The 26,096-nt window shown below is 38.9% G+C and overlaps 3 protein-coding genes across 4 annotated transcripts; all 3 read left to right on the plus strand.

The window, feature by feature from the left end:
* The first annotated feature begins 1,093 nt into the window (after positions 1-1,093).
* On the plus strand, positions 1,094-9,420 carry mettl9 (methyltransferase 9, His-X-His N1-histidine). 2 transcript variants are annotated; one of them, XM_088324136.1, is made up of 6 exons: positions 1,094-1,307; positions 1,389-1,550; positions 3,512-3,702; positions 3,775-3,984; positions 6,885-7,069; positions 8,470-9,420. In XM_088324136.1, exons 2-6 carry the CDS (start codon positions 1,452-1,454, stop codon positions 8,700-8,702), a joined length of 918 nt encoding a protein of 305 aa, XP_088180262.1. In that variant the 5' UTR covers positions 1,094-1,307; positions 1,389-1,451; the 3' UTR covers positions 8,703-9,420. The 2 variants fall into 2 exon arrangements, with proteins under 2 accessions (XP_088180262.1, XP_088180261.1); XM_088324135.1 differs by having other exon boundaries at positions 1,094-1,550.
* A 918-nt stretch (positions 9,421-10,338) lies between these two features.
* On the plus strand, positions 10,339-15,518 carry kdelr2b (KDEL endoplasmic reticulum protein retention receptor 2b). Its single transcript, XM_088323168.1, has 5 exons — positions 10,339-10,639; positions 12,837-12,937; positions 13,011-13,169; positions 14,339-14,591; positions 14,672-15,518. The coding sequence occupies exons 1-5, from the start codon at positions 10,549-10,551 to the stop codon at positions 14,704-14,706; spliced, it is 639 nt and encodes a 212-aa protein (XP_088179294.1). The 5' UTR covers positions 10,339-10,548; the 3' UTR covers positions 14,707-15,518.
* Positions 15,519-15,995: 477 nt separating this feature from the next.
* On the plus strand, positions 15,996-25,543 carry LOC148347536 (uncharacterized). Its single transcript, XM_088324065.1, has 8 exons — positions 15,996-16,381; positions 16,445-16,647; positions 16,735-16,821; positions 17,931-18,029; positions 18,106-18,216; positions 18,288-18,411; positions 20,143-20,984; positions 22,408-25,543. Exons 1-8 carry the CDS (start codon positions 16,372-16,374, stop codon positions 23,173-23,175), a joined length of 2,244 nt encoding a protein of 747 aa, XP_088180191.1. The 5' UTR covers positions 15,996-16,371; the 3' UTR covers positions 23,176-25,543.
* Positions 25,544-26,096: the final 553 nt, after the last annotated feature.

The raw sequence follows: 26,096 nt of genomic DNA on the forward strand, positions 1-26,096 counted from the left end.
TCTTTTCAAATAATTTTTTGTAGTAGTCTTCGACCAATCTGGTTATTTCACTACTTTCCTTTGTTATTTGCCCGTTTTCGTTTTGAAGTTTAAAAAGCCCCTCATTTTTGCTCATAATTTTTTTTAAAAAGTAGCGTGTACATTTTTCCCCTTCTTCTATTTCTCTTTCTCTGCTTCTTATTATGATGCCTTTACTCTTTATTTCCGCCAAAGCGTTTAGTTCTTGTTTGGTCTCTTTGATTTCATCATTAAAGTCCATCCCCTTTTCTGTTAGGATGAAATAGCGTTGGAGTCTTCTTTGTAGACCCGACATGCGTTTCATCTCTTTAAGTTTCTTGTTTTTCCCTGCATTTTTAAAAAAGGTCTGTGTTCGTTTCTTTGTCACTTCCCACCATTCTGCTCGTGAATCATACGAGTCTTGAAGGGTCTGCCAGTCTTTGTAAAGCTCTCTGTATTGTGTGACTATAGCCTCATCCTCCAGCAAAGAGCAGTTTAACTTCCACAAACCCTTCCCAACAGTCATACCTGAAGAGAATGAGAGAGAGCAGGACAATAGCAAGTGATCCGAATAACATGCATTTTATTTTATTTTTTTTTATAAAATGGTTTTGAAGAATTTCCTGTGGTGAGGGGCCCTCTTCCTCTGGGAGGTGGATGACACACGTCTTAAATGCATGATAAACGTACTTTGTACGGCAAAACCGTATTTTTTTTTGTGACACTTTTACTAAATACATTTTCTCGCATCTGGGTTTTGTAAAAAAAGGACAAAAATGACAGTGTAGACTGTAGAGGCTCAGTTTGACTAAGTAACTGCGGCATGGAGACATATTTTAAGTGATATATTTAATTTAACATTATTAGATCATAGATATTATCAAACATCACACAAATAAATAAAATGTGTTTTTTTCTGGAAAGCCGATTTAGCAGTTTTGTTGAATTTTGTCTTCAAACACAGGGTCAAAAAGAAAAATCTAAATAGTTTTGATATATGTGGCTCTCCGATTCCTCGTGTAGACTCAAACTAGGGAGAGGCGGACATATTTTTTGGTAACACCGGAAGTGCAAAAAAAACCTCCGAATACCGGAAGTAATCGTGTTTTCCTTCTGGGCATGGACGTCACTAAACAAACTTAAAGATTTTATTTGTTTTTTAATTACTTATAAACGTATTTTTTAAATTCACCACACCCACCTAGTGTGTTTACTCTCCAGCTTTTGAAGCCCGACGTGTTGTTTTCCTATTGGTTCCCGTCATCCTTTTTATTGAGCTTTTTCAACATGTCGCCGCAGTCTCCGGCGGAGTGAGTCGCCTTCTTCGGGTCAGCTTTTGCAGTCTTGTCCGATTCCTCATCGACTTTTTGTCCGTTATGTGTCATGTGCAGCTGCGGACGTTGATATTTGTGGCCTGGGTGCTGTTTTATGTGCTTTTCCTGCGCTCGGCGAGGATGATATGGACGGCTAAGTACGCGCGGGGTCCGTTGGCACGCTCGCTTTTGGGCAACATGCAAAACGAAGGGGATGGTGCTTTGATGGAGACGCATGAGGTAAGAGTAGCGACATTGAGTACGTTTACATGCAGGCAATATTCGGATTAGATTGGAGTTCTGGGGCAATCCTCATGAATCGTCTACGTGCCTTTAGATGAAACAATAATCGATTAGGCCAAGGATGTCCAGCGTTATTCCATACCTGTCAACCTCCACGGCTCCATGCCCCTTGTATTTTCCCATACAAAAAAACCTTACACCATATTTTTTTTTCAAACCTGTTCATTTATGTAGTTTATTGTGCATTTGTTTCGCTATATCATTCTGTACATATTCTTAATATTAAAATAAAATAAAAAATCAGGAACAATTGTTATCATCTCATCAGCTGTACCGCTTTTCCTTATTAGGGTCGCGGGAGGGCTGGAGCCCATCCCAGCCATCTCCGGGCAGTGGGCAGGGGACACCCTGAACTGGTTGCCTGCCAATCGCAGCGCACACAGGGACAGACAACTCACTCGCTTATTCACACCTAGGGACAATTTGGACTGGCCAATTCACCTGAAATGCATGTCTTTGGAATGTTGGAGGAAACCGGAGTGCCCGGAGGAAACCCACGCAAGCACGGGGAGAACATACAAACTCCGCACAGTAAGGCCGGTAGCTGGATTTGATTTTGAACCCACTCAGGAGGTTCCCACGACCTCAGAACTGTGCTGCACACGCGCTAACCACTGTGCTGCCCCAATTGTTATCAACATAACTTAAAATATCCATTAATAACACTTTAAATTTGTAAATAAAGATTTTTTTGGAGGAAAAAAATAGTTGGCATTTCTATTTTGTAAACCAAACCACAATATCAACCATTGATGCTTGTATTTTAAATTGCAAACAGACTATTTAACAGGGACAGAAAAGTATTAAAGCCTTATGAAGTGAATCGGCAACTGTTGTAGGTATGTTGTGCTCTGCGATGAAATGGCAAACATCACTTCTGCAGCTGTTGAGGAGTCTTCCGGTGTAGTGCCTAATTTCGACTCCCCTGCAAAATCCTCCCCCCTCGTGTAAACGCGCATTCTGCTGCGCTTCCGACAATATCTTTATTGTTTTAATAACTTTATTATATAGAATACCATTGTCGGAAGCGCAGCAGAATGCACGTTCACGCGAGGGGGCGATTTTGCTGGGGAGTCGAAATTAGGCACTACAACGGCAGACGCATGCGCACAGTAGCATCAAACCGCTCGCTTCGTTTGCAACAAAAAAAATGATACCGAGGATAGAGGATACCGCGGCGAACTGACTTGATTGATTTGTCGTTTCGTGATAGTCGGTGTATACCGAATGGTAACCATAATTGATAAATTTGCATTTTTCCGTACAGATTTTCTCATACGTCGTACACGTCTTAAAATGCATAATAAACATACTTTGTACTGCAAAAATGTACAGGTTATGCCTTCTTGCTGGTCAAATTGAGACTGCCTTTGCAAGGTGATACATGTACCAGCTCTCTGTTCCGGTCTCCTGTGAGGGGCGGACCCCCTGTGTTGGAGTTGTCACGGCAACCTTGGATGCGCAAATGCAAGTTAACGCCCCCTCCCCCACCTCACATTTCACCAGTATTAGTCAGAAAACATATCTATGTGATTGACACAGTATTCATTCCACATGTCTTGACAATGATTATTTTCTCACATTGCGAAACAGAATTCTGACCAAACGTTAAACTCTACACTACTCTCTTAAGGAGTGTCAAGCCAATCAGAATGCAACACACAATATTAATGCAAGACTGTGAAAGGTGAAGTACGTTAAAGCGATGGATTTCCGTACTCTCGGTCGGACTAGGAGGATATTAACCGGATATCTGTTCGCATTTATATGGCTTTACATAACCGGAATACTGGCAATAGTCCATTTCCAATTGGATTATCGCCTGCATGTAAACATACCCACTGGCTCCGCCTGTTTTTAAACATTATACATGTTACTCTTTTATATTTGTGTCCCAGTGGTATAAATGCAGCCCAGATCTGCTGGGAGAATCCCTGCGTCCTTTGTTTGTTCAGAGTCACTTGGATTCAGGCACCAAAGCCTTCCTCAAGCAAAGCGTCGAGAAGTCCAACTGGTTGTTCACACAACTTTATCACTCCTTTGTATCGAGTGTCTTAACTCCTCTGGTCTCACGTACTTCCATCAATGGGTCAGAACCATTTAAATAGCACACGTTTCCATGAATCAAGTTTTGTTTTCAAACCATCTGTCCCCGGGTTAGGTTTTTGGGCCGTGGATCTATGTTTGTTTTTTCCGTGGAGCAGTTTCAGAAACTCCTCAAGGTGGGGCCGGACTGGAGAGCGGAGAAACTCCTGGACCTGGGAGCCGGCGACGGGGCTGTGACCGAAATGATGAGGGGACATTTTCAGGAGATTTACGCTACCGAGGTTTCGGCGCCGATGAGGTGGCATCTCCAAAGGAGGAATTTCAAGTAAGGATTTTAACTATTGATTTTTTTTCCCATGGTCCTCCACCCTTTATTTGTATCTGCTGTAAACAATAAATAGGCTGAAGACGATGTATCTTAGAAATGATCAAGTACTATAATTTTTATGTAGGAGGCAGTAATGCCCACAATTCTTTAGATTTCTTTTTACCAGATTCATTTTAAGTGAAAGTTATTCTCTATTAAGGTGTTTTTAAAATGATCAAGTACTATGCATTTTTTCCTGTAGGTGGCAGTAATGCTCGACATCCTCTTTTGAATGTCTTTTAAACTGCAAGGAAGTTATCAAAGCCTCCTTAATTCCTGTTTAAAGGCAGAATGGCAGAATCAGATTTTTTTCAAAGATTAATTTTTACAAATATTTTAATCAAAAGAAGTTATTCCCTAAATTAGTGTGTTGAAATGATTTAATTGCTGTCATTATTGACCTGTAGATGGCAGTAATTCTCACAATTATCTGTTGAAGGCCTTTTAAAATCTTTTAATATGCATGTTTTAAAGTAATGGATAAACACATTTTAAATAAAGATCATTTTTTACCATTTTAATAATCAGATGAAGTTATGCCAAACAAAGTATCTAAAAAAAGGTTACACTATTGTCCTGTAGGGCAGTGATTTTCATCCACTGTACACTAGTGTGCCATGAGAGATTGTCAAGTGTGCCTTGAGAAATAATCCAATGTCACTTTTTTTTTAAAATTTTATAAAACATTTATGAATCATTTTTTGCAAATATGTCATTGTCAAGTGTCTGTGCTGTAAAATCTGGGGTATTATAAATTATATTGTAATTAATCATACTGTTCAGTGTCATTTTTATAACATTTTTGGTTAGTGGTGTGCCGCAAAATTTTTCCAATGTAAAAAAACGTGCCCTGGCTCAGAAAAGGTTGAAAAACACTGCTGTAGGGTGTTAGTTATACTCACCATCCTCTATTAAAATCTTTTTTTTTTTACTACAAGAAAGTATAGCCTGTTACATCTGGCGTAAAAATGGTACAATATTTTTAGAAAAAGAACATGATTCCTACAGTAAAGCATGGTGGTGGCAGGGTGATGGTATGGGGCTGCTTTGCTGCCTCAGGACCAGGACCACTTGCTGTGGTTGAAGTACCAGAAGATCCAGAAGGAGAAAGTACAGTCATTAGTTCGTGCCCTCAAATTCAAGTGCTTTTGGCTCATAAAGCAGGACAAAACACACCAGCAAATCTAAAGAAAAACCCAATATGGCAGATTTGAAACAATTTTGCGAAGACTATTGCGCCAAAATTCCTCCACAGTATTGCAAAAGATGCGTTAATTATCGTAAAGGTTTGATTTATGTCATTGCTGCCAAAGGTGCCCCAACTATTAGGTTCAGGGGCAATTACTTTTTCACATAGGACCAGATGTATAGTTTTTATTTTTTTATATTTTGCATTTTAGAACAAACAGACAGGCTCAGATATGTAAAGAACGGAAAAAAAAACAGCTGCTCCATACTATAGTGCTCTCATGAAATGCCATACAGGCTAAAATAGGGGCGGGCGTACATTCATTTGTCCAGTCCACCTTAGCTTTGTCCAGGTAGGTGACAAATGGCTCCCGGATTGTCTAAAATTTTCTGGCTGAGCCGGTTATCAGAAATCTCAGTCTTTCTATATGAATGACTGACAGGTAGTCCGCCACCCACCTCTGAAACAAAGGGGAAATGGGTGGCTTCCACTCTGTCAAGATCAATCTTTTGGCAACAGGAGCACCAGATGTTTTTTTTGTGCCTTAAAATGAAATCAACATTTCCAAACTGCATTTTGTAGTTCCTTGGTTTTTCTCTGTGTTATATTAAAATTGGTTTGAAACCTTTGTTAGTGATACGTATGCAAAAAACACAGAAATCAGGACCATTAAGAAGGTCGGATGATCAATACAAATTTTTGATTGTAAAATGAAAACTCAGTTGATAATACTAAGTACTGATACCAGTGATATTATGATACCGAATATCCAGACCGACGAATTAATTGCATTTCTTTGTGGAAAAAAAAAAAAAAAAAGAAATATCAAAATACGGACGTTTCATACAACTTTGACACCAAAATGAGGATTCTTTAGATACTGATACCGAGTCCCAATACCAATGATACTTTTGATAGTTGAAATTAAAGTTCAACAAATACATTGTTTATTTGTGAAATCAAATATAAAAAAAAATATTAAGATGCATACAGATGCTCGATACTATTTTTCAAATGAATTGCATTATTTTGTGTTTTCAAGGTCAGGAAAATGCTTGAAATCTGGATGAAGTGCTTGAAAATCCTTGAAATGATTTCCCATGTCGTGTTTCCCGACAGTCTGACTCGACAGACCAAGCTTTTAAAAAGGAAAAATGTAAAAAGTGCGTAAAAATGTCGCCAATGGTGGCCCCAGTCCTCGAGTTTTCATGTGAAGCGTTACTGCCACGTATTGTTGCATCCAAGAGGACAGTTTTATCGGACTAGTGGCTCGGAGATAAAGAGGTCGCAGGTTCAATTCCCAGCTCCTCCGTTTTGAATTTCGAAGTGTCATTGGGCAAAACAATGAATCCCTGATGCCCCCAAAGAGCCTTGGTGTGTGAGTGTGCGTGTGAATGGGTAAGTGTGAAGCACATTGTAAAGTGCTTTGGGAGGTCTTCATTGACTTGAAAAGAGCTATAAAAATGCAGACCATTCCATTCCATTACTTTTTCACGCTACTGTAAAAAATATATGGAGGTAGGTGTCTGTTTTCAAGTGTATCCTTCGGGCTTTCATAATCGGACTTCTTCTAGTTTACAAGTTTGTGGTTATTTATTCCGCCCAGTTGTATTTGACACTTTGGCAAATATACAAACGCGGAACTTCAAAGCCCGCCTTTGCCCTTTAGGTTGATAGGCATCGAGGAATGGCAGCGTAGCGGTCTCCAGTACGACGTGATCAGCTGTCTCAACCTGCTGGACCGGTGCGAAGACCCCTTGCGCCTCCTGGAGGACATCAGGCTCTCCCTCGTCCCCCACACCGGGCGTCTCGTCCTGGCTGCCGTTCTCCCGTTTCAGCCTTACGTGGAAGTGGGTCAGTATTGGATTGTTACAATAGAACCCGAGAACTTGATATTTATCTGTTCTAATGTGGTGATTGCCAAGGGAAATTGCTGTTTAGTGATGGATGGAAATAAGCCAATGTCTTCCAAACCTCCAGTACTCCAGATAAAAACATCCAAATATCTAGTTACTACATAGTGCGTGGAATTTGAATAAATATAGAAGTAAAGAAGAAAAATGAGATATTATCTACTTTCTGTGTGACATAACTTAAGCTGGTCCAGTGGAGTAGCTGATGGATGGCAAGTGGGGGAGGAGAAGGCGACTGATTTTAAAACTTGTCGTGCTTTAATCGCATCCATATTTTAATAATTGTCCCGATTATTGATTGGTCACCGACATGTAGCTTAGCAAGGTGCTTTCGTTTGTATTTTTTTATAAGCTAAGCTTTGTTTTCATGGTTATCATGTTTTTGCTTCTCCTGTTAGCATCACTGCTATTCTTGGGACTCAATGTAGTAAATAAATTCAGTGCAAAAAACTGTATATTTATCGATCTAAGTCACAAAATCTTTACGTAGCACACGGGATTCTGAACTCAATGAAGAGAAGGAAAGGAATTGTTGGAGGTAGTTCAGCCAGACTTAGTTTTAATAAAGGTCCTGATTTTAGATTGGTCACACACATGCATTTTAGCAGGCATAGTGTATTATTTTGCCTTCTTTAGATTTCTTGATAATAGCAAGGTATATTTCCGTGTTTTTTTGTTCTTACTTATCCCTTCAGCATCACTTCAAGCCTTAACCTGAGGCTAATAAATAATTTGTTTCGCTGAGTCACTATTGGTTTACGGAGCACACAGGATTATGAGCTGCATGAAGAGAGAAAGGAAATTGTCAAAGAAATTGTGGGAAGTTGTTAAGCCAATAGACTATCAGCAATTTTTAATGCTGTGAATCAAACCAGCAGAGCAGCATTGTTTCTAATGTATTGATAATTGCGAGCTTTATTTCCATGGTTTTCATGATTTTACTTCTCCATTTGGTATCCACACTGGTTCTGGGATCCTTAGCTAATAAAATACAGTACAAAAAAAATACAAGTATCTCTGACACACAAAGATATTACAAAGCATGCAAGATTCTGAACTGAATGAAAAGACAGAAAGTCATTGTGGGAGGTAGTTTGGCAAACCTGCATTTTAGATTATGTCTACTTACAGCAGACAGTTTTTGGGCTCATAAAATATTTTGTTGTTGATGTTGTATCATGGAGAAAATGCCATAAAAAAGGGACCAAAATAATATTGTTCCACATCATTAAGAAAGAAAAGTCTTAAGGATCTATCGCACTTTCTGGTGCTGCTTCACAATTTTATCACACGTTTTTTAGTTATAACCAATTCCTTGTGCACATTTCATTTCTGGTTTAGGCGGGCGATGGCAGCGTCCACAAGAATACTTGAAAATCAATGGGAAGACGTGGGAGGAGCAAGTCACGAATTTATCACGCGAAGTCTTCCAAAAGTCGGGCTTCCGGGTGGAAAGCGTAACCCGTTTGCCGTACCTCTGCGAAGGGGACATGTACAATGATTATTACGTCCTGGACGACGCCGTTTTCGTCCTCAAGCCGTCCCTTCTCGTCGGGGAGTTTGCTCAACTATAAGCCAAAATGAACTTTCTGGTAGTTTGCTGAAGGATGGGTGTATGTTTGACAAACTCGTTTCATAAGATGCTTTGTTTCCCTGGTTATCATGTTTTTACTTCTCCCTTTGTCATCACTGCAAGTCTCGGGACCCGGATAAATACCTTGCTTTAAAAAAAAAAAGAAGAGCCTTAGCCATCTTGTGGAGAAACTCTTACATTGTTTCTTTTTCCAGGTCAATGTGAAGAAATATTTTTATGATTGAAATGACTGAATAAGTGATTTTTTTTTAATTGATATCCGTAATGCTAGTGTAGATTAAGGATTCCTCAAATGAAATGTTTTTAATGCTAAATTAAAAAGCACAAGGAGCGTATTTTAACTGTGTAGTAGTAAACTTCAGTGACTTATTTTGTATGGAAGCATAAACCTTTAATTGTGCCATCATTTTATTGATTAAAAAAAAAACATTTCATATGTCATGTTGTTCCGCGAAATAATCCAATGCAATCTTGTACTGGAAATACGGTCACTTTTTTATTGTTTCACAGCACATACAGGATTAATTATCGTTACGTTTACGAAAGGGTTTGACAATTTTAATGGAATCCTACTTTAAAATTATTGTTTGATTTTTTTTAGTACAATCTAATGTTATTCCACAAAATACGTAGGTACAAGGTTATACTGTCAATATGATTTTTCATATTTTAAAAATTGATTCAATCGTTTATTACCATTTGTTTTCTTTGTGTACGATGCAAAAAAAAAAAACACCCCAGGGAGGTGCCTTCAATTGCAGTATTATCTTAACACACAATTTAAGTAGAGAGTTGTTTAAAATGAAAACATTTTATTCGAATTAAAGGGCTGGCAGATAACAATGAAATGCCACCTGAACCCTACAAGTTCCGACTTTAATCGTTGGATAGAGAAATCCCCCAGGTTCCCTAAACACAACGCAAGTCTGCATTCATTGTCATCGTCAAGATTGTTACAGTAATACACGAAGATGGTTGTTTCAAATTGTTTTTTAACTTTTCATACTTACTGCCGCCTTGTGGTTGAAAAAAAACTCAATTTAGAAACTAACATGTACTTGAATATTAGGCAAAAATGCACGAACCAGCCTATTTTTTTATTAAGAATCATAGGTGGAGAAATGTTTACTTCTGATACATAATGTAATCCCTACCTATACTCCCTGCCTAGGTTGTTCGGCAACTTTTTGCTTAATTGTGCTTATGAACCGGCTTTCCTTTGCATTAGTCCCATCTAGTGGTGAAATATTACACATTGTGGCTTTTGGACGTTTCCGTTTCCTTTCAAGCTCTCGATAAAGAAATCCCGCATGTTACCTAAACGCAACACAACTGAGCATACATTACCATCGAGACAACTTTAAAAATAAAAAACACAATCTGAATTGTTTGTTTTTACTGTTCATAAAATGTGTTGTTAAACATATTTTATCTATATTGTGCTGCTGGCAAATAATAATACAAGACACTATCTTAGCAGGTTTCCGCCTTTCCCAAGCGTCAGCGCCGGATAAAGAAATTCCAAAAGTTCACTAAACGCATCCCAACTGAGTATACAATATCATAATCAACACAGCTCTATTTTCTGATTGGTCGAGCCCAAAACCGGATGCGATGTCTTATTGGCTGTTGCGGGATACGGTCACGTCCCCAGCCACGTCGCGCTTTCCTCGCCATTTTCCCGATCTAAGCGAACTCCGATCACTTTCTCCTCGTTTATTTTCCTCCCCGAGGGCGTCGAAGCGATTTTATTTTCGTCATTAGAAAGTCCTTCATCTTATTGCTAAGTTTTCTTTCTCTTGACGTTTGCTGGGGTGCAGAGAAACATGAATGTCTTCAGGCTAACCGGTGATCTGTCCCACCTAGCAGCCATCATCATTTTGCTGCTCAAAATATGGAAAACGCGCTCCTGTGCCGGTAAATCGATAAACAATCTTCGCTAGTAACCTCTCTACTTGATTAACTAGCTATAACTTTGTGTCATGTGAATTTAGGTCATTTAGTTGTGCGCTTGTTAGCTAGTTGTAGCTAGACTAATAATGTCTGTCGCAGGTGCCTTCTAACGTACTTTATCGCGATAGAAGATAACTATTTGATTATCGCTTAATTTACGACAGTTTAATTTGGAATACGATAGAGTGAAATATAGGTTGTGTCAATAATTCACGTTTTTGTGTAGCCAAATTGATATTAAAACATTGAGTGACGTGGCAGCAAACGTCATTAAATGTGATTGTTGTTTTTAGAAGTTTGTTTCCACGATTTATAAATGGGGTTTGAGTGGTCCATAAAAAGAAATGAAAGTTATTTTCTGCATTAAATATAGTGTTAGTATGGGTTCTTGAAATCCTTAAACGCTTGAATCTTAAAGTTTGTTTTTTAGTGATTGAAAAGTGCTTACATTTTAGGTGAATTACTTTGAATGCTTGCCATGTTTTTCAACAAGTCTGCTTAAAATGACAGGCGACACTGTTCTCTGTTTACTTGGCTTTGTAATTGCATTTCTTCTTCCCTCGTGATTAAAGGCAGCTGGCATTAGTTTGTATGGCATTGTTGCATGAAGCGTCATTACCACCCCCAACAAGGACAGATGCATGCAACACCTAAACAGGGCGCTATGATGTGTATTAGTGCAAGGGGTGTGTTTTAATTATGGGCTACTAAAAAAAGATAGCATTACCCTGTTATTTTAAAGGGAAGAACGACCTGCAACTGAAAATCTTCATACTATTGTCATTTTAGTCAACGGCTTTACTGAAGAGATTTTTTTTCTTAGATACATATATGATTAACTCAACCACTACATTTCATATGTACTGATAAATGCACACGCAAGATTGAAAATCGCATATGTTAATATGAGACATTAATGGCTCTGCAAAATACATGATTCACACTGTCCGAAAGTGTTAGATGCATTGGAAAATTGGCTTTGAAAAATATTTTAAAATGTGTAAGAACCCTGTAAATATATGTTAACAATGGCCAACTCAGTTGAGAGAGCCCTTATGCTTGATTTTCCATCGCGCTTATCTGCCTTTACCAAACTCTGCAAGGCTGTTCGGGGCGGAACACATTAGGTAGGCGGAATGTGGGGTTTGGGAGGAGTTTCCTAGAATGACGTTATGCTTGTCCTCTGGGGTTTTTTGTGTGTTTATTTGTTCGTACATGACAACGGTGAAAATAAAGAGGCCTACAATTGCAGTCCAAACACCAACCCAAACCTCCAAAAAGAGTTATTCAAGCGCGTCTAAGAAATACACGTATTTGTACGTGCATCATGAACGAGCTGTTGCGTCTCCAATGATCACACAAGCCAGGAGATGGAATCAGCGAGTGAATGAGCTCCTTTTAGTATTATTTGCTATATCTTGGGGGGGTTCCATCTAATAATGGATGGTTTACGTGTCCACAGATATAAGTTGCAGGTGCCTAGACCTACCAGCAACTTGCATGGAAACTTTATTTCTTTCAGGATACCAAAAATTTGGAATTTTTTGCCTGACCGGGTTGTTAGTGCAAATTCGGTCCAAACTTTTAAGCAAAGGTCGGCAGAGATAGATTTGTCAAATTTTCTTAGGGGAGGGGGGCGTAAGGTGACCAAATTTGGCCATGCTCACTCTCAGCATTAGTTTTGTGTCATGTTTTGATTAATGTATCTAACAATACTTTCAATAAACATTACTTACTAAAGTCATTTTATGGCAAACAGAAAATCTTTTTTTTTTTGATACGAGCTTTGTTACAGCTCCAAACAAGCACAACATACTCTTAAAATCATATATCTTGCGATTTATTTAGCGGTTGTTGTATCTGCTAAATGTTATTGCAATATTATTAAAATTTACGCCAGTCTCTAAGCACTATGTTGGACATGTTTTTTTCTCCATTTTATCTTGATAGATTTTTTATTTTGATTTTTTTTCTCTGTAAAGTTTGTATTACATGTTTACCCTGAAGTGCCATGTCTAATCTCGTAGCATACAATGTTTACAAAGTTATCAAGGACAATAAAGACAATTCAATTCAGTGTTTTATAATAGGTTTTAAAACGAGAACTGCATCATGTTTTATTTAATCACTCAAAAGGGTTTTTGGTATCGATTTTTCCCAGGAATTTCCGGAAAGAGTCAGGTCCTGTTCGCTTTGGTTTTCACCACTCGCTACTTGGACCTGCTCACGGCCTTCATCTCCCTTTACAACACAACCATGAAGGTGAGACACTTGTGTGAAGCCAAGTCCTCAAACGAAGGGGACGTGAACGGCCGACTTGTTTGGCAATTTTCAGGTCATCTACATCGCGTGCGCGTACGCCACCGTATACCTGATCTACATGAAGTTCAAAGCCACGTACGACGGAAACCACGACACCTTCCGAGTGGAGTTCCTCATCGTTCCTGTCGGCGGCCTCTCGTTTCTGGTCAATCACGACTTCTCTCCGTTGGAGGTCAGCTGTTTTTTTTATGGGGAAAGAAAATGTTCTTGTATGGCAGGGGTCCCTAAGTTACTTTTTTGTTATTGATTTGCACAAAAAGTCTCCAGTGTAATGTTCATTTATAAAATGACGGTTATTACTAGGCGGCACGGCGGAGGGGTGGTTAGAGCGCAGCACCACAGTGCAGAGGTTCAGGGTTCAAGTCCAGCTAACCGCAGCCTCCCCGTGTGGAGTTTGCATGTTCTCCCCATGCCTGCATGGGTTTCTTCGAATCCATCCATTATCTGCACCTCTTATCCTTAGAAGAGTCACGGGGGTGCTGGAGCACATCCCAGCCGTCTTCGGGCAGTGGCTAAGGGGGACACCCTGAACCGGTTGCCCGTCAGTCGCAGGTTTCTTCCCAAATTCCAAAAACATGCATGTCAGACTAATTGGCCGGTCCAAATTGTCCCTAGGTGTGAGTTGTCTTGTCTCTGTGTGCCCTGTGACTGGCTAGCAACCAGTTCAGGGTGTCCCCTGCCCACTGCACGAAGACAGCCGCGTCCCTACTGAGGATAAGCAGTGCAGATAATGGATGGATGGATGGTTTTACTATCTTCTACAAGTTTAACGGCAGTTGGCACCTTTGTTTTGGTGGGTTACTGCCGCCTATCATCACAGATCCTCTTCACCGTTTTCAGATAAGATATTCCTTTCCAACCCACAAAAAGCATTGGTTGTACATTCATTATTTATGGGAGGTTAATTTTTAGAATGGAATTAAAGTCCAAAGTACTGCAATTTTTCATTGTAGCTAATACTTCAGCAGTTTCATTTTAAAGCTTTGTTTCCATGGTTATATTTTTTCTTCTCCCTTTGGGATACATGCAAGCTAATAGAGGAAAATAAAATACAGTATTATATCACACTAACTTGCAAATTCTTTATAAAGCACATACGATTTTGAACTGAGTCAAAGAGAAAGGCATTGTGGGAGGTAGTTCAGCCAAGAGTAAATGGCATTTTTTTATGTCATGATGCAAACCAATTGCAGACCAGTGTTTTAATTCACATCAACTAATAGCAGACAGGCATCTTATAGATGTCATACTGCAGAGTTTGTATTGTTAAGAACGCAAAATAATTTGTTGCTGTCGTAGTAGTGGTTAAATAAATGAACAATTTCCCATCTTCCGTCATAGATCCTGTGGACATTCTCTATTTATTTGGAGTCTGTGGCCATCCTGCCGCAGCTCTTTATGATCAGCAAGACGGGAGAGGCGGAGACCATCACCACCCACTACTTGTTCTTCTTGGGGCTCTACCGCGCCCTTTACCTCATCAACTGGATCTGGAGGTTCTACTTTGAGGGCTTCTTCGATATGATCGCCATCGTGGCAGGGGTGGTGCAGACCATCCTCTATTGCGACTTTTTCTACTTGTATGTCACGAAAGGTGAGTCCTGCTGGCGTTTGGCATTTGTGGTTTGCACGTGCTTGCACTGGGGGTCTCTCACTGTTTCTCTTTGTTTTTAGTTCTGAAAGGAAAGAAGCTGAGCTTGCCCGCCTAAATGCTAAAATAAAGGACAAAACGGGCAGACTGAAGCTGAGGGAATCGGCCCCCTGCTCGCCAAAGTAAGATGCCTGAGACAAAGACCGTCCGTCTGCATCCTCTCCAGACCAGCATCGGAACATCTGCAAAAGCTAGACGAAGAATCTGTTCTAGGCATCTTGCATTTACTGTTTTGTTTTTTTACCTTCTACATAAAAAAGGACAATGAAGTGGGAATATTTTCTATATAAAAAAAGAACTTATCGAAAGTTGTGTTTTAGATTTTGTTGCTTTAACAGTTTGATTTGGCCTTGTATACATTTTGAAACAATTATGTTGGCATACTCTTTTGAATGTGTACTTTTTTGGCAGTGGAAAACATTGCATTTTCGGAATATTATGAAAACAATGGCATCAGTTTCAGCAGAAAATACGTCTTTGAAACACTATTTTGTTTGTATATTTACAGAACTAGCCCGAGTACATGATTATTTAATTGTCTCCTCTGAAAATTGTTTAATTTCTGATTTAATACAATTTCTATAGTGCAGTGTTTAGCACATTCATCTGACCCGTGAAATATCCCAGTTTCAAGACTGGGTGGAAAAATTTGCTGGCCTGGAGAGGGATGGGTGCCAACAGGCTGTACTTGCCCAAAGCACACCACAGGAAATGGTGTCCCTCCGACCCTAGTGGTTAAGGGATCCTACCAACGTGACATATCAAAGTAATCACTGCGTAAAGCATTCCCCAATTCAATGGAGAGGGTGTATGAATGCTAAATATGTCCATTAACTGTTGAATAAATAAAAGTAAATGAGCTTTTTCTGACATTTTTTATGGTTCAATTTCACAATCGTTTCACTGTTGTTTATAATTACAAATACAAGATCGCCTCCTTTCAGCACTATTTAAAATTTCTTTTTAATGATTAGTTTTTTGACTATGTTGCCAAATCCGTTACAAATAAACATGACAGAATCGATTGTTTCGTGTGTTTTTTACAAAAACATGCGCGCTCATCTACAAATTAAGGCTGTGTGCTTGTTTTACATTCGCACATGCGCAGTAGGGGGGGCTCTGATACGCCCGTTTTCCTTTTTCTCGTGGTTTTGTCGGTTTTTACCATATCAAAATGGACCAAAAGACTCGTTATATATATACAGTAATGATTTTAAGTGTTTATAGAGCAATATTAAGGGTTTTTAAATTTATGTGTTTGCTCATGACGTTCAATGGCAGGAAGTGGGCCTATTTTATATCTACACACGCGCAGTGAAACATTTTAGTGCGTTCGTTTTACTTCCGCTGGTCTTTTCGTTGGTTCCTACCACGTCAAAAATAATCATAGAATTCACTATAAAATACAATGATTATTCAAAATGTTTGTAGTTAACTCTTATAGTTTACCAAATATATTTTGCCTTTGATATTTAGGCAATTGGGTTTGCAAGTAAAGAAAGAGGAGAGCAAGTCGGATAAAAAACATCGACGGACCAAGAGTGTGCGATTCGACCGTTGGCTATTTTCAAATTTAGCTAACAGCGTTTTGTGCTTTCGACATATCTACTCGTAAATTATCTTACGAAATCATTGTATTCCGTTGGTAAAGTCGCAATAATTTTCAACAGTAAGCTGGTGTGCCGAAGCTGGGAAAGTGGCGGTATTTTATTAGAGACGAACAATGAATGCAGGTACACAGTTATATTTTTGAACATCTCTCGAATCGTTAACCTAAACTCTTATGTTTCGTTTAGACGTACAACTTCCGATCTCTTCTCTTCGCCTCTTCGTATCACCAATCAAGCTGGTTTCTGCAGCAATTTGGCAGATTATCGAAAAACGATCCGTGGCTGATTATGGCATGCTCGAGGATTTTATTTACATGGTTACGAACGCCGTGCCTGAACTGCTCACCAGCAGTCAGAGAACCCAACTCGTCTTGGGGCTTCGAACACAGGTTAGTTTGTCCGATTGCAAGCAGGCCACAATGTTGTGCTAGTAGAAATAATATATTTTAATGTATTTCCCCCCCTTTTTGTTTTAGTTGGTTCTTCAGTTATGCAACTTGGAAGACAAGGCTCATTTGAGTGATATAGAGGAACACTTGGACAGGATGAACTCACTTATTGAGGTCAGATCATCTGAACACACATGAAACTCTCACCCTTTCGGCCAATGTTGCCTTTTTGAAGTCATAAATAGTGACCTACATGAATTGTGTAGATCTAAGGAGAAAATGTTTAGAGGGGGTGGGGGTATTGCATACCTGTCAACCTCCACGGCTCCATGCCCGTACAAACTGTTGTATTTTCCCTTGCAAAATGCGAAATATTCTTTTTTCGGAATTATGCATGATGGGAAATCCCCAGGCGGCAGACGCATGTGCACAGTAGCATCAAACCACTCGCTTCGTTTGCAACAAAAAAAAACGATACAGAGATGGAGGCTACCGCGGCGAACTCGTTAGAATTGATTGATTTGCCGTTTCATGATAGTCGGTGTTTACCGGATGGTGCCCATAATTGACAAATTTGTGTTTTTTCGTACAGATGTTCTTGTACGTCGTACACGTCTTAAAATGCATTATAAACGTACTTTTTACTTTGACAGGTATGGTATCGTGAAAATTGTCCAAGTGAATCAGGCGTTTGAGACGATTCATTTGATTTCAAATCTATGTAGTTCGCCTGAGTGGGAGTACTGCATTTATAACTGAATAATACACATTGTTTTATCCCAAAGTTTTGAATGCCTGTAATACGACGTTAAATTACTGTATTTGTGAAATGGTTGATTCATCGAAAACTATCAGTGACCACTATCGCGAAACATTGGATGCAACGGGGATTAGATGACATGTTAAAACTCATTTGCATTAATCTCATGATTGCACTATTCTTATTCATGGTCCCAGAAACGAATGGAGAGAATGCAGAAGTCGTTCTGAATGATGTAAACACAAAGTATAATGAGGGAAACAACTCTATCTGAGTGGTGTTGTGTTCATAGTTTACATCGTCAATAAATTATTTGAATCATGGCTGCATATTTTCAACAACTTTTGATACTTACCATGCTTAGTTTGAGCTGAAAAAAAGTGAGTTTGAGTTGTGTGTTTTACACAAATATGGTATTGTATCCACACTCCTCATTTTTACCCCCGGCCCGTTTTTGTGCCTGTTTGAAAATCATAAACAAGTAAAAGGACTTCATGTTCTAAAACTTCACAATGTTCTGCAGACCTGTGCAGCGAACGACGCCATCGTTCCGTACTCCAGTTTTGTGGATTTTATGAAACGCTTGCTGGAAAATCCTGCAGAGAAGCAACACTTTTTTACAGTAATGCAAAATTCTCCACACAATGCCATACAGAGAGTGTTCATGGTATCTTTTGTTTTGTTTGTTGCCTTTTCAGGAGGTTTTCCCCAAGGAGTTTGGGCCATCCTATGACAAAGCTCTTAAGTCTCTTTGGGAGCTCTTCCTATCCCGACTTGAGATGTTTCTTCCTGAGCTAACATTCCAACAGGTTCATCTCGTGCAATTAAAACAAACAAGAAAGACGAAAGACATACTTAGAAGCGTGTTTCTTGTATGCAGGTTTCCTCCATGTGTGAAGAGGTGTCGTCTGTTTTGGGCGACTGCTTGGAAAAGATGCGTAGCTGTGAAGCTCTTCAAACTCTATTTCAGTATCACAAAAACCGGAGCCCACTGGAACACGATGGCAAGTCTTCTTCTGTTCTTTGAATCGATATGTTTTTACAATTAAGACTATTCTGCTATTACTTTAACTCCAAATGTTGCTGCTTGATATCAAATATATTTTTGGAAAACATCTTTCCTACAAATAAATGCTAAATGTTGTATAAAAACATCAATTTTGCAAGACAACAAAGCACAGACCAACCATGCTAGAAGTATTTAGCAGTGTCCGAAACTCGTGACAAAAAGTTACCGGACACTAGGGCAAAAACTCTGAAAAGTGGCCATCCTTGCCAACTAATCGCAAAAAAAAAATGTTGCCAAGTATTAGGGTTGATAATAAGAATACATAACATAACAACACTTTATAATTAAGTTTATCATAAATCTACTTATAACATTCATTGCATGTACATGAGATCGCTGTTTTCTATCTGCCATCATTATGTAGCTGTACTTACTCATCTTCATTCATGTAATGTTTGCGTTGCGTTGTCTGCTACAAGCCACGTGAACTCCTCTTTCCACGATGCTTTTAATGTACGTTTACGTTTGGTAGCGTCATCAATTTTGTTAGCTTCTTTTGAAAATTTCTTCTGGGTCTGAGGTTTTGGCTTCTGTTTGGCTGCCGACTATGCAAATTACCAAACGAACCGAAATCGAAATTCCGAAACCGAACCAATATTTCGAAATCGGAATAAAGCAAACGTTTGATTTAAAAAAAAAAATAATATATATATATATATATATATATATATATATAATGAATAAAAACTAACCCTAACCTTTTTTTTTTTTTTTAAATTGTGTCAGCCACCCGGGCGGAGACGTTGTGTAAGTTGTACGCCCGTCGTAAGAGATGCAAGCCCCGGGTGTCCGGGCAGATGTTATTTCAGACACTGAAACTAGAAATAGAAATTTGATTCCTTAAAACACTTCCAAATTACATGCATTTCAGGGCCTTTTTGAGATACTTATGTTTACCAACTTTAAGGGTTATAAAAACAAAAAGCAAATACAAAATAATTCTGAAATATAAATCTGGTGTTTTTTATTGTCTTTTCATGTTCCTAGTCCACTTAGGATATAATTGATATGATTGTAGTTTTTATTTATTCTATTATATTGAAATATGTATTATTTTACTTGTATAAATATATATATCAGTACCTCTTGTCCGTTCATTAGCTAGCCTTGCATCTATCTAGTTGGCCAGCTATGCGTCTATCTAGTTAGCTATGCATCTACTGTATCTTTTGAGGTAGCTGGCTATGCGTCTAGCTCCCATCGATCGTTTTGATGAATTAATTTGACATATTTTTTGCTTTTAAATGTTTTTAAACTTCTGTTTAATTATGGGTGAAAATTAACCTTTTACAATATGTCTTTTTTTAAACCATGTTTCATGCGTTTAGTTTAACTGCATTGTTTCTCTTTAAACACACTAACCAATCATTCTAAATAAGCCTGTGTAGAATAGGTTAAAAGAAAACATGGAATGCTACAGTATGAAGGATTGCTGATTTGCTAATTCAATCACCGAATTGTTATTTTATTTATACATTTATTGAGGCCAATTTATAACCACTACCATGAAAATATTACATTTTCTAATATTCTTTTTTTAATCCTATTTTTATTACCTGTTTTCTCTGGAATGCCACGTGAAATATCCTTGTAAATAATGTACACTACGTTCTAATCAATGACAGTAATGATAATTTGATTGTATTCTATTATTGTTTCTCTACAGAAAATTACTCAGATGGTGCAGAAATCACGTCTGCCCTCAACTCAGCTTCAATCAAAGATCTTTTCTCACAGCGGCAACAATCAAAGGGAACCACAAATAATGCCCCCAGGATAAAATCTGATAAAGAAATTCCAAACACTGAGCAAAAGGTCCTATCTCGTCCAGCTCGCGCTAACCGCGGACAAAAAATGAAAGTGATTTTGTCAAGAGAACTTGAGGAGGATGACCCAGCCAGCGAGAGTGCTCCCTCTCCAGATATATCGGAGCTTGAAGAAAACGTAGACGAAGAGCACTCTTCCTGGTCTTACTATTCAGACGCGGAATCCAACGGCGGTATAAGTCTCTGGTCTGAATTCTCTGGCGACGAATGGCCTGACGCCAAAGACCTCAGCCCTTTGCCCAAACCAGAAAAAGCGAGCCGAGGAAAACCGTCGAGCAAACCCCCTGCCAAAAAGTCCCGTCAGGTCAAGTGCTTCATCTGCAACCAGCAGGTGAGCACAAATCTGAAAACGCACCTGACGACAGCGCATTTCCCCCAAGGCGAGTACGCTTGCCCGCACTGCGACGGCAAGTTCAAGCTCCTCTCGTCCTTGAAAAGGCATCTGGTCAAAAAATGCTTCGAACACGCCCAGCAGCAGGTGGAAGGCGACGCGGCCGGCGACTGCGAGCTTTTCAAGTGCGACCGCTGCGACAACGCCTTCATTTACAAACGCTCCCTGGAAGCCCACAAGAAGACCCACCACGAGCTCTACTGCAACGTCTGCCGGAAGATCTTGAAGGACCAGTCGGTGTTGGAGCGCCACAAAGCCTCGCACACGCCCTTCTCTTGCACGCGCTGCCAGGTAGGCCAGAATTTCTTTCATTGATAGGTGGGCAAATTATAGCCAGCAAATAAAATTGATTACGATTAGCCTGAATTCATTGTGTTATTACAAGACCTTTCGGGATCTGGATGCCACAGGAAAAGGCATGATAGTTTATCTCATGGTCTTACATTGTACCATGGTGTCTCGCTGTGTTTTATCATAAGAGACACCCGATTGGCCAATCGTTGTGCAATGTTGTTTTGGCTTAACTCATTACCATTATGCTCCATTACAGTGCCACGTTGTAATGCAGACCACTATACAGTAATCGAGTATTTTTTGCAAAGGTTGTGTTGCAAAAGAGTTCCGCAATAGTAAAAAACCTGCAAAGTAGAAACCTTTTTAGGAAGACAGAAAAAGAACCTGGCCGAAAACATTAAGGAATGAACTGGTGCCAGCTTTTTTAAGAACCCAAAATGGGGAGAAAGGTGTCCAGAGTTGTGTCCTTATTGGTGCAATCACGACCCGTGTGGTCAAGGGATCCGTGAACTTTATTATACATTGAAACCAAAGAACAAACTCATTTTACAGGTTCAAACATTTCTTTAAGAAATAAAAGTAATGGGTTAAAGTTTTTTTGTTTTGGCAAAAAACTTTGCACTTTTCAATTATTACTTTAAAAAAAATGTGCATGCTGCATGTATTGCACTAAAGGGCGGAAATGATTTCAGGAAAATACATTTTTACCCCACATGATACTTTGTCACTATCATATGGATGTTTTGAAAAACTGCAGGGGTCGGCGACACAAAATGTTGAAACAGCCTTATTGGACCAAAAACAAAACAAAAAATATGTTTGGCGCCTCAAAAATTAAACTTCTTTTCTTAAGCCTTATAAGGAAATATGCTGTATCTATCTCTATTTGTTGTGAAATGTTTAAAATGTGTCCTTACAGAAACCCTATACAGTATTTTTCCATTAACAGTATGAGGAAAAACCCAGGGAGCCACTAAGGAGCGCCAAAGAGCTGCAGGCGGCTCCAGAGCAAGTTTAGTTTTTGTTTTGGCCTCAGCCGTTGGTGCTTTTGTCTATCCAGGGAAACAAGTTGACGCAATTTCTTATAGAGACACTTGAAATGGAAAAATATTTGCGCGTACGTAATGTAGGTTCATCAAGCTGTTTTATGTACGTGTACCATTTTAGACAACAATGTTGATGGCACACAGGCAGAAAAAGGGGCGGGATGACGTTTTATCCAATCAGAATGCATGATCGAAAATCAGCAAAGCAGCGAAAACCCTATAAGTAAACCATGATACCAATTACTGTACACAATGAAAATCCACAAAAGTGAGACAAGTAAACTGCGATACAGCGAGAGCATGCTGTATCACTGTGACACGGTAGTATTTTTGAAGACCATTGAAATCTCATTTTGTCTCCTATCCATTATCAGGAGACCTTTACGCTTTTCAAGCGCCTGCGACGACATTTCGAGCAAGTCCACAACATCAGCAAGCCCTTCCGCTGCACCTGCTGCTCCAAAACCTTCTCCAGGCTGGAGTATTTAATCCGCCACGAGTGGCGTGGCGCGGGACACCTGCCGGTGAAGTGCAACATCTGCAACATGGGATTCCGAAGCGATTACGATCTGCTCACCCATCAGAGGGTGCACACCCAGGAGAAACCGTACCTGTGCGGGGAGTGCGGGAAAACCTTCGGCCAGAAGGCCAACCTCCTGCGCCACATCCGCTTCATCCACACGGAGCAGAGAAACGAGCAGAAGTACTCGTGCCCCGACTGTAGCGTCCGCTTCAAGGAGAAAGGCGCCCTGATCAAGCACCAGAAGCGTAAGCACCAAAACCAGATCCCCCGCCGACAACTGTGCCCGTATTGCGGGAAGTCTTTCTCCACGTCCTCCATCGCCCGCCACAAGATGACCCACACGGGGGAGAGGCCCTTCGCCTGCGCCGCCCCCGATTGCGGAAAGTCCTTCTTCACCGCCACCGAGCAGAAGAAGCATTTTCTCATGCATCACTCCACCGAGCGGCCGTTCAAGTGCGGCATTTGCGGCAAGGGATTCGTCACCCTCGGCATACGCAACGAGCACCTCAAGATCCATTCGGGCAGGAAGCCGTACAGCTGCGATCTTTGCGTCAAGGGCTTCGCCAGGCGGCACGTCCTGGACAGGCACAAGAGGCTTGTGCACAAAATCCAGTTTTAGGAAGGCGTGGTGGTCCGAGTTAGTTGAAAAAATGCATAATTGCTAGAAAATGGATTCTTTTATTTTACTTTGTGTAAATTAGGACAAATTGTACTCAAATAACAAAATAGGCTTCCATACATGGAGTGCAAAAGGCAGGGAGAAAAAGTGACTTACACGCATGCTGCCGTTTTTCTGTTGTCTTTTTTTTATTCTAGAGTGAAAATGGTGAAAGTAAGAAAGAAGGACTGTTTCAAACACAGTCCAAATGCCACCCCAAAAAGATGAAGAGTTTATCCGACCACGTCGTACATTTCACATACTCACGCTCAACAAAAGGAACTTGAGAAAAGCTGCAATGATGATTTGAGCCAGAAGATGATGTCGACATCTGGAATGTTTTCAAGTTACGGACACCACCTTTAAAATAGAGAAGAATAATTGAAATAACAAAATCGGCAAAAAACTAATTTTTTTTTCACTTTTCACCCTAAAATAAAAATACTGTAAACAGCAAAATCGACAAAAAATATATTTTTTACTTTTTTGCATCTAAAAAAGGGGTGCGCCTTTTGAGGTGTCGTTGAAGAAATAATACAGAATTTGGAACTTTTTTACTTGCTGCGACCATCTCCCGGCTTGTGTCATCGTTGCAGCCTCTGTCGTAGACATTCTCGAATAAACACTTAATTAAAAAAAAAAAAATCTGAATCTTTCTGGGATTTTGGACTGGCATTTGGACAGTACTTGAAACAGGTCTTTTAATTATTTTCACCTTTTTCGTGCTACACTAACAAATATAAACATAAAAAACCCACAGGGCTCAGCGTGACGTCACTTTAAAGCCCTTCCCAATTTTTCCAACCGAATGTGTTACGCCCCAGCAACTTAAAATAAAGCACATGGACTCTTTGAACACTTACTTAAAAGAGAAAATCCTTAACTTTGAACTTACTTAAGGACACCCAAAAAATTAGGCGCACCACCTTTTAAATTTTATAATAAACCTCAAAATAACACAATTGGCAGAATATTTAATATTCTATTTTTTTAATAGATGAAAAAGGGCAAAAATGTGTAAATTTATGTGCATATTTTTTAATAGTTTTTCCTTTTAAAAAAGAAATAAATACTCAATAAAATAAAATTGGCAGAAAATGCATTATTATTATAATTATTAACATTATTGTTTTCCCCTTAAAATAGAAAACACTCAAAAAAAACATTGGCTCGAAATGTATTATTTCTTTTCTTTTTTATCTTAAAATATTTCTACCTTTTCCTCTTTAAATAGAAAATGATTCTAAAAATATTTAAAACATTTTTTTACTGGTATTTCCTCTTAAAATAGAAATGAATACTCAAAATAACAGAAACAATGTATTTTTACTCGTTTTTCCTCTTAAAGAAAAAAAAAATAATTAACAAATATAGCAGAACTGCTTTCATTTCTATGTTCACATTTTCTCTGAAATAGGGAGTAAATACTCAAAATAACGATTTGGGAGAAAATTATCTTTTTTTTACTTTAATTTGTCTTAAAAAAATTTAGAATATAGCAAAAGTGGCAATAAATATTTTTCTTAACTGTATTTCCTCTTAAATTAAAAAAAGAATCCTCAAAATTGGCAGAAAATGTTTATGTTGAAAAAATAAAGTTAAATTTTTTTTTTAAACAAAACAGAATTGTCTGCCTGATTGCTCACAACTGCTCATTTTAATTGTTCTCGGTAAAAATGATGTGTAATCAGTAATTCTTAAAATGAGCGAATGATCTGATTCATTTGATATTTTCCCAAAGTAAATACCTGCAAAAAATAATAATTTTGGGAAAAAAATACTCAACAAAAAAATTCTAAAATGGCATATTGCAGATAATATTTTTCATTTAAAATGTTTTTCTATATATCATTAACAGTAATTCTTAAAATAAGAACTCATCTTCCATTTGGCATTTCATTTTAAAGTATTTTTTTCTAAATAAAAAATGATTTGGGAATTTAATCTGTGACAGGTAAAGTGTTAGCTACAAAATCTAGATTTTGCCCGTTAGTAACCTTAATTTTAGTTGAGTTTACGTAAAATATAGTTTTGTCTACTTAAAAACTAGCAGGATAGTCCCACATTGGCAATCCTTTGGTTATTCTGTCGACAATGCATTATTTGTGCTTATATTGCTAGAATGTAGGCATTGTTTTGTTTACAGACAATAATACGTGTTCCAGCGTCTTACAAGGTTGAATTTACTACTTGCTGAATCTTAAAAAAAGGTATATTTTTGTCACCATTTAAAGGTACCAGTTTTGTTGATGTCCTTCTCATGTTACTTGTCTTTGTAAGTCTTCACATTTTACATTGAATGTTGAATAAACTCTTGATTTTTCAAGTATGTCGAATCGTGCTGTGACTGGTAAGCAAACTATATATTCCATCCTTCCATTATCTGCACCACTTATCCTCAGTAGGGTCGCGGGGGGTGCTGGAGCCCATCCCAGCTATCTTCGGGCAGTGGGCAGGGGACACCCTGAACTGGTTGCCAGCCAGTTGAAGGGACACAGGGACAGACAACTCATTCACACATAGGGGCATGACGTGCATGTTTTTGGGGGGAGGAAACCGGAGTGCTCGGAGGAAACCTACGCAAGCACTGGGAGAACATGCAAACTCCAAACAGGAGGTTTGATCTCAGAACTGTGCCACACACGCGCTAACCACTGCGCTGCCGTGCTGCCCACTATATGTTCCCTTTTTATTATTTTGAGGAATCAAATTGGAAACAAAAATATACAAAGTTTTTGGGGAAAAATGCTAGGGATTTAGTAATTTACATAAATATAACCAAATTGTCACAAATCTATTGTTTTGACACCAGTTTTCGGAAAACACGTTTTAAATAATTGTTTGAGATAGTTATATTCTCAATAATGAATTTGATCTTTGAA

The sequence above is a fragment of the Urocampus carinirostris genome, chromosome 19 (genome assembly GCF_059441175.1).
Source record: "Urocampus carinirostris isolate Australia breed hairy pipefish chromosome 19, RoL_Ucar_1.0, whole genome shotgun sequence".
Classification (NCBI taxonomy): domain Eukaryota; kingdom Metazoa; phylum Chordata; class Actinopteri; order Syngnathiformes; family Syngnathidae; genus Urocampus; species Urocampus carinirostris.

Coding starts and splice junctions, on each gene's coding strand:
- mettl9 (XM_088324135.1), top strand. CDS start 1,374: ATGTGTCATGTGCAGCTGCGGACGTTGATATTTGTGGCCTGGGTGCTG. Junction 3,703..3,774: donor TCACGTACTTCCATCAATGG/GTCAGAACCATT, acceptor TCCCCGGGTTAG/GTTTTTGGGCCGTGGATCTA. Junction 7,070..8,469: donor TCAGCCTTACGTGGAAGTGG/GTCAGTATTGGA, acceptor TTTCTGGTTTAG/GCGGGCGATGGCAGCGTCCA.
- LOC148347536 (XM_088324065.1), top strand. Junction 18,217..18,287: donor CTGAGCTAACATTCCAACAG/GTTCATCTCGTG, acceptor TCTTGTATGCAG/GTTTCCTCCATGTGTGAAGA. Junction 18,412..20,142: donor GAGCCCACTGGAACACGATG/GCAAGTCTTCTT, acceptor GTTTCTCTACAG/AAAATTACTCAGATGGTGCA.
- kdelr2b (XM_088323168.1), top strand. CDS start 10,549: ATGAATGTCTTCAGGCTAACCGGTGATCTGTCCCACCTAGCAGCCATC. Junction 13,170..14,338: donor ACGACTTCTCTCCGTTGGAG/GTCAGCTGTTTT, acceptor CTTCCGTCATAG/ATCCTGTGGACATTCTCTAT. Junction 14,592..14,671: donor CTACTTGTATGTCACGAAAG/GTGAGTCCTGCT, acceptor CTTTGTTTTTAG/TTCTGAAAGGAAAGAAGCTG.